This window comes from Alligator sinensis, unplaced genomic scaffold (genome assembly GCF_000455745.1).
Source record: "Alligator sinensis unplaced genomic scaffold, ASM45574v1 scaffold486_1, whole genome shotgun sequence".
NCBI classification, from domain to species: domain Eukaryota; kingdom Metazoa; phylum Chordata; order Crocodylia; family Alligatoridae; genus Alligator; species Alligator sinensis.
This window is the reverse complement of record NW_005842053.1, coordinates 2584181-2592417: the sequence shown is the minus strand read 5'-3', so window position 1 is coordinate 2592417 and position 8237 is coordinate 2584181. Positions and strand designations below refer to the sequence as shown.

General features: G+C 44.6%; 1 protein-coding gene across 1 annotated transcript in view; it reads left to right on the top strand.

Annotated features, from left to right (window-relative positions):
- TMPRSS15 (transmembrane serine protease 15) overlaps positions 1-8237 on the top strand; it is a 109068-nt gene that overhangs the window by 88928 nt on the left and 11903 nt on the right. Inside the window, exon 19 of the mRNA XM_014519606.1 lies at positions 3479-3574. Coding sequence (XP_014375092.1) covers positions 3479-3574 — 96 coding nt within the window. The remainder of the gene's footprint in view (positions 1-3478; positions 3575-8237) is intronic.

Here is an 8237-nt window from a genome sequence, read left to right as displayed (position 1 = left end):
CCACCCACCCCCCAAGCTGTTTCCCAGCTCCCTGCCCTGATCCACCAGTGGGGCAGCTAGCAAAGTGTCCCCAGTTGGACTGCATTCCCCACCGGGCAGGGGCTCACTGCTAGCTGCCCCTTTGGTGGGACAGCTCCTTGCCATCTCTGGCTGAGCAGTGATTCCCCACCCAGATGGGGGCTCATTGCTAGCTGCCCCACTGATAGATCTCCAGTCTCAGTGCTGCTCAGCAACCTGCCCCTGTGGGAAGCCAGGAACCCCACAATGCTGGGATAGGAGGGAGCAAAGATGGATCTGGTTGCTGTCCTGATTGGCTCCCAGTTCCTGTGCGAGCTAGGAGCTGACCAGTGCCAGGACCAGGACACCTGCTGGTGTGGCTGACCTAGAGCAGATTTGTTCCCGGTCAGCATCTGCACAAGCCCTACTGCACAGTATCTACTAAACTAACTGCACAGTAGCCTAATATACTTCATAGTATCTTATTAGTACAGTTACTTAGTGATGCTTTACTGCACAGTACATTAGCCTACTATGCAGTAAAGAATCTCATGTAGACACACCCACAGGCATAGAAAAGTTAGAATTATGTTTATGCTACTTTCTTTCCAACTCTGGGTCTTGCAACAAAAAAACGAAACCAAAATCAGAGACCAGAAATCGTCTGAAGAGCTTAAGACCAGCAAGTAGCTTCTATAGAGCTTAAGAGCAACTGTCTCATGAGAGGGAGGAGAGGATGGATGCTGAAGTTGTTCTAAACTTTTCAGGGATACTAGTGACCAGTCTACTCTACCTACAAGTTTGTACTCTAGTGCCCCCTGAGAAGTGGGTGGATTGGGCAGACCCAGGATCAAGAGGGAAGTCATATAGATATATCTTCACTGATTTTTCCAAAATTGCACATCAAGCCTGTGTCAGAAAAGCAGAGAATTAAATAAAAGAGCCCCCTCTCCCCACTCAGTCCCACACTAACCCTGAACACTTTCTTCAATAGGTAAGCACGTAGTCACAATTTTAGAAACTTACAAAAGTCTGCTTACATCTGGATGTGGTCCATTATATTAATGAATTATATTTTTAAAGTAGAATATAAAAGCAGTCATAATTTTACATAATTATGGCTTTTCTTCTTTATTTAAAGAATTGTCTGTAGTTTCTGAGTACTGATCAGAGCTCAAGAGCACAATAAAAGAATTTCTTCAGAAGAATACTATGAAAACTTTCTGAGCACATATGATCTACATCTTGTCTGTCCTAGATATGTTCATTCATCTTGAATCAATGAATTTAAAGAAGCTGAGAAAATGAGGTCCTGAATCTACACAGTGAGACATTAGTAGAGCAGCAAATTTCCAAGACAGCCAGTTGTTTTCTTGTCTTTTTTTAGGACTAATGAAATAAAATAGTATGCCATAATTACTTTTTAATGCATCAGTGGATGTTCAACAGACTATGGATCAGGATGTGCCTGGTTTCATATCCATTTCTAGGTTTTTGGAATCAGCAAAATATGTATATATGTTTCAATAAGATAATCTAAAGAATATGCAGTCATCTAACTTGTTATAATGTCCATTAACTCAAGAAAAATAATTGAATTCTGACTCAAAGAATTGGCTTAAACTTGATTTCAGGGAGTGAAGAAAGTATTTGTTTAACATAGGAACTAGAGAAAAGTTGAAGGGAATAATCTACTGGTTTGGTACCTGAAAGGCAGAAAAGTGAGAGGGGGAATAGGCATCTCTACCTGACTTACTTTGAGAAGCAGAGTAGATATTAAAAATGTTTTTGGTGCATATTTTGTGACCATTGAAGGAATGACAGAATAGGTCCTATTGCAGAATCTCTTAAACCAATCTAATTAAAAATAAATGTTTCAAGGAATCATGATCTAAAAGGTCAAATAGGATACAGGTCAATAATGTAAGTAAATGCCCATACTCATAACTTCAACTGGTCATATTTTATATTGGTAAAAACACGCTGTGTTCACTAATGAAAACAATCAAAAACTCAGTGGAGTTTCTTTGTGGCACTTTGGGATCTTTTACGAGTCAAGCAAGGAGAATGTACCATTTGCAGTTCAGGGCAGAATTTGATTCAGTATATCTTGCCATGACTCTTAGTCTCCTGTGACTGCCTGGAAGGCCAAGTAACTGATAGAATACAATTTTTAAAGTGCATAGTGTGTCATTATAGGAAGACTGCCTGAGAAAAATAGAACTGCATAGAAAAAATGGCTCATAGAACAGGCATATTTCAATCGTGAATTTCATTTTTAGGCAATTAAAAGAGAACTGTCTGGTGTTTGAATGTGCATGCAACTAGAAACAGGACCAAATATAAAAAGACTCAGTGGGCATATCTACGCATGCACCTATAAGGTGAAGTAAGACCGTTAATGTTGCATTAGTTGCCATATTTAAGACATATTAAAGATGGGTCTACATGTGCCCATTCTTAATTTGCCTTAAATATGGCAACTTAGGTTGATTTGGCACTAAATTTGATACCTGCATAAAGCAAGTATCAAATTTAGGCCTGATTAGTTCACTCACCATAACCCACATGTAGACATGGTATGGCACTTTAACACTATGTCAGCTGTGTTGGCCACAGCTGAGCCTGCAGGGCCACACACTGCCACCTGACACCACCAAAAAGTAAAAGTGTTGGGTGCTTTTGCAGCTGCTAGCATCTCTGCCCCAAGGCAGATGCATGGGGTTGCTGGCTAGGCAATGCCACCCCTGCAGTGGCAGGATTCCTTGCTACCTGCCCAGGATTCAGGCACCCTTAGAAGTCGGTGCTGGGGCTCCCACCTGAGCCCCAGGCAGCTGGGGCTGCATCTGACCCCAGCACTTAGCGTGGCTCTCCCTGGTCCAGCCACCTCCATTTTAGGCAAGCACCTAGCTTCCCTGATGGCAGGACACTCCTGGGGGCTCTGCTCGGCTCAGCAAGGGCAGGCTGGGCAACAAGCCCCCATCTGTGTTGCACCCAGCCTGCCCAGGCTGAGCCAAGCAGAGCCCCCTGGAGCGTCCTGTCAGCAGGGAAGCTGGGCTCTTGCAACCCTGTGCCTCTGCCTCAGGGTGGGAGAGATGCTAGTGGCTGCAACAGCACCCGCCCCGTTTCCGCCCCACTCCCCCCCCCCCCGCCACTTTTACTTCTTGGCAGCGCTGCTTTCATTTGCTAGGAAAGAAGGAACAAGGGAACAAATTAGAATTGGCCATAAGGGAAGCTGTCCAGGGTGCTGACTAGGGCAGGCTGCAAAGCCATGTTAAGGTGCCTTAAGGCATCCACATGTAGACACACACCTTAGGTTAAGGGGCATTAAGTTTATGCATGCATAAATTCATGTGTAGATGTGCCTAGTATTTCAGGAAATGCATGCTAGTGACATAATTGTTTCTGAAACAATTTTCATTTAGAGAAACAGAACAAACATCTGAAAATCTTATTTTATTTTATTTTTTTTTCTTCATAGGAATGTGAATACATCATCAACCAAGTCATCCATTGGAGGTGATTCATTTGTAAAAATCACTGAAGCAGAAAACCACAGTGTAATAATGACACCAAGGTAAGGATTGATGTATTATTGTCACACAAAGGATTAAATGAAGAAGGTGATAATAATAAAGATAATAGCTGCTAGTACTTTACTTAAGAGAAGGTTGACCTAATATTTGGGGCACTGGACAGGAAATATGAAGGTCTGAGTTCCATTGTATCTTTACCACTGATTTTGTGATCTTGGGCAGAGATGATAACTATGTCTGCATACAGACATTTGGTGAAGTTCTGGGGTGGGGGTTAGATCGAGTTAAAAATGCCCACCCAATCTAATGTAAGTTGGGGTGTGGGGGCTACCACAGGGGGCTGGGGGAATCAGAGAGGCAAGCAGGCTCAGAGAGGGTGAGGTGGTCTGGATGCGGATCAGGGATCAGTGGGGCAAGCTGTGTTCATGGTAGGGATTTCAGGGGAAGGCAGGGTCTACAGGAGGGATCAGGGGAATTGGGGGCAGGAGGCATCCAATGGGAGGCTTGGGGGTAAATGGGGGTTGGGAGAGTCTGGGAGAGTTTGGCAGGATCAGGGGGGACTCGTGGAGTCCACAGGGGGGATATGGAGGCTCCCTCTCCTACCACCCAGGACTAGGGGCTATATTTAGCCCCCCATCCTGCCCACCCTTCTAAATCCCACCCAATCTAACCTCCCTCTAACCTCCCCAAATATCTGTATACAGCCTATGTGTTTGGGTACCATCTGGTACTATCTTAAGTATGGCCTCTTGGGGCTTCTGTGTTTAAAAAAATACTGTCATTCATACTTATCACTTTTCATTCATAACTCTCTTAAGTGTTTTAAAAGTATGTCAATATTATTATCCACATTTGGTAGATGAAGAACAACAACCAAGAAAGTTTTGTGAGCCCCAATGGAGTGTTCTTTGCATTAGGCCATTCTTCTCATATATTTAAAATGCTTAGGAAAAACTAAAAGTTCTGGTGGTTTAAGATCAGTCCCTAAAGGGACACTGACAAACATGTAAATGTTTAGTGCAAACCATAAATGAGCCAAATCTTTCTCTTCCTGGCTGGATATACTCTAAATGGCCCTAATGAAAATAAAATGAATGTTTTGGGGTTCTTTCCCAATACTTTGCTCAATTAAATTGAGAATGTGGTAGATTATATCCTAAACACTAATGTCTCTCACTGTACATTATAACAAATGTGTCTCTGTAATGTCCTATATCTCTGTCATGACTATTAGCTTTTCTTATAAACAGATTTAGGAGGTAATAGTTACTAAGTATTATATTCATAAGAATAAGGTCCTAAAGGTTTAGGCCCACCCAGAAAAGGAGAAATGATCAGCTTGGAAAAATGCATCATGGTCCTGGGGCTTCTCCACAACGAACTGACTGTGACTGTTCTTTTTAATGGATTGGACACAGATCCATTTGTCATCTGAACTGGGAACAAGCAAGGATACATCATCTCCCCAATTATGTTCTCCATTTTTTAGCTGCCATCCTGGTTTTTGTTATGGACTACCTCCCTTTCAGAATCAACACTGAATACTGAACAGATGGAGGGCTCTTCGGTCTAGGATATTTTCATTTGAAGACCAGAGAATCCAAAACAACTATCCTTGACCTTCAATATACTGACAACTGCCTCGTCCTTCTGAATGCTGGGCACATCTACACAAGATGCTTTCATGCTCAGTAAAGAAAATTATTGTGCAGTAAGCATCCATGTCTATCCTTGCAGATGCTTTTACTGCACAGTAAATTGCTCTACTCTTGAGTAAATTTGGTATCTGCAAATGCAAGTAGCAAATTTACTCACAATTAGTTACTGCACAGTAGTGCATGTGTAGACACTGAGTGGGAGCAAATTTGCTCTCAGTCAGCCCCACTGCGAGGGGGCTAGCCTCAGGCTAGACTCAGGGCCTCAAGGCTGGGAGCCTCTCCTGCTCCAGGACTGGATGGGCTCTATACCTGTCCCAGAACCAGGCCCTTAAAAGCCTGAGATGATGCAGGGGCCCTGGGACACTTTCTGGCAGCCTGTGGCCACTGCATCCCCCAGGACAGGTCCCAGGGCAGGTGCAACAGCCTGCCTGCACATCAGGTCCTGGCACTGCATCACCACACAACTGCTAGGGCCATTACTGCAGACACATGCCAGGCCTGGAAAGACCTGGATTCACCTGCAGCCAACTTGTGGCTTCCTGGTTCCATGGCAGCAAGCCCCAGACAATCCACAGCAGCCTGCCTGGACCCTGCCCCTGGTGCCTGGCATTGCAGCCCCACATGCCTGTTTGTCCCATGCCATGACCCTGTGCTGGGCACTGCAGGCAGCTTCCCAGGCCCACCAGCAATGGGAAAGGAGGGACAGGGTCTCTTGTTGGGAAAGGAGGGAGGAAGGGGATCTGTGTCTGTGGAAGGGAATAAACTACTTTTGGAGAACTGTCCACCATGAGCATGGTTCTCAGGTGTGCAGTGGGGCCAAGGCCTATGGATGGCTGTCCAGGCAGGCTGCAACAGAGGAGTGCAGGAGGAGGTGGTTGGCTAGCACCTTTCCTAGCACCCTGGCCCCTGCTGATGGGTGTCCACCTTGCAGGGGGCCTGCCAGGGCCAGCAGGGCCAGCACCATGGCCAGCAGGAGCTCAGGGTGGTAGACATCACTACTGGGGCAGAGGCTGGAACAGCCATGGCACATGGAGGGAGAAGCTGAAACAGGAGAGCCATCTCATGCTGTATCCACACTCTGCATGCTGCTCCCAGCCAGAAAAGCAGCTGACCAGGGAGCAGCATGCAGGGCTGCCTTTTAAAGATGGCTGCTATCTGCAGTCATCTGCGGCCAGAGCCTCCAGCACCCCCTGGTGGAGGCAGGAGCCCGGTGCAGGGCCACAGGGAGCAGGAGCAGCAAATATTCTCCCATGTCCCTGCATGTGTAAATGCATGGCCAGGAGAGTTTACTCTAGAGTAGTTTACTCTGGAGTAAAATGCTCCTGGATTATTTGCACATGTAGATGTGCCCACTGAGGAGAACCTCCAGACTGCACTAAATTTCTTTTCAGAAGCCTACTCTGAGCCTCTCTCTCAACACTGAGAAGATTAAAGTGCTCTATCAGCCTGCTCCAGGCCAAGAATATGACCTGTCTTCTCAAATTATCACTGAGGCAAAGATCTGGGAGGTAGTCAAGATCTTGCCTGATCTCAGTAGCTACCTCTCTCAAAAAGCGAACACTGATGTGGACATCCAGCACAGAAGCCAGTGTCAAAATGCCTTCTTTGGGAAATTCCATCAGTGTGTTTTTATTGCTTGCAATCTCCGGAAAGATACCAAGATCCAGGTTTCAATGCAGTCATCATTCCCATTCTCAGTTCAAGATCACCCTCAAATTGAGGGATTGTTGCTGATCATGATGGCTATAAAGTATACTTAATTTGCTGTCAAACTGTAAGAAGACTGTTACATTTTATGCTATAAGTATACTGTGTAACTCCCAAATATTTATCAGTCTCACAGGAGGCTGTAATAAATTAACTTTTTCAGCCATTTTCCATCTTTTTTTATAACAACAATTGATATATTTTAAAGAGCAGCCTCTGATTTCAAGATGTCTTCTGTTAGGCACAGAAAAATGAGAAGAGCAAGAGGACATGGAAGAGAACATTCATCTTAATTGTATTCTTTTTTTACAAAAATAGATTGCTTGCATAGTGAAGGATATGGATAGGGATTGCTTTATAGGGTGACACCATTATATCCTAAGGAAGTTGTTCAGTAACTGATTGAACAGATGATTAGAATGTGCTTATTTTTTTAATTGATATCCATGGGCCAGTTCCAACATTTTGCATTCAGACCTTATTCATACAAAACTCCTGAAGTCAATGGGAATGTTGATTGATTAAGGACTGTAAGATTAGATTCAGAAATAAATCTACTATTCTTGTCTGATTGACTTGGGTTCCTGGCAGTAGGATAACATTTGTATTGGGCAAAGTCTTACCATAAAGGCATTGCTGAAGTGTAGTCCTAAACAGTTCTTAGGACAATATCTCCCCAGTAAGTTTGTTACTAATGGTTCATAGCCACAGATACTTCCCAAAAGGAAAGGGTCACTAGTTTTATAATGCCTTAGTGTCTCTGCCCAGCCCAAGACCCATTTATATTGTGACAAAATTGCCATGGAGAATGAATGGGGGAAAGGCTCTCCACACGTGCTTTGCCTCTTCGGTATCTCAGTGGGAAAGCAATGCAATAGATTCTCCTCAGCTACACAAGTGGTAGCCAGGGGAATGATAAAGGAGAAAGCAAGTTTAACACCAGGCTCCAAGCTGACAGCTCTGAAAGAAGTCAAAGCTGGGACCTATTTACTTGAAATCCTTTCTGTCATATCAGTTAGTGAGTGCTGGTAGCGGAAAAGAGATCCCAGTGAGCCTCCATCCCTATTCACAGCTCCTGCTGCTGGAAATGGAGTGAATAAGAAATTATCCAACACGCAAGATGTTGCATCAGCATGAAAGCAGCTCTGCACCCTGCTGAATGAGCTAATATGCTTTGTCATGCAGCCTGCTTTCTTTGCATAAGACAGGGGTTTTCATCCTTTTTTTAATAAGTGTACCCCTGGGAGCCAGATGTGGGGGATTTGGGGGGCATGACGCCGAATGTGGAGCAGTGGTGCGGGGTGGTGGATGGTGGCTGCAGCTGCCGCTGCATGCAAAC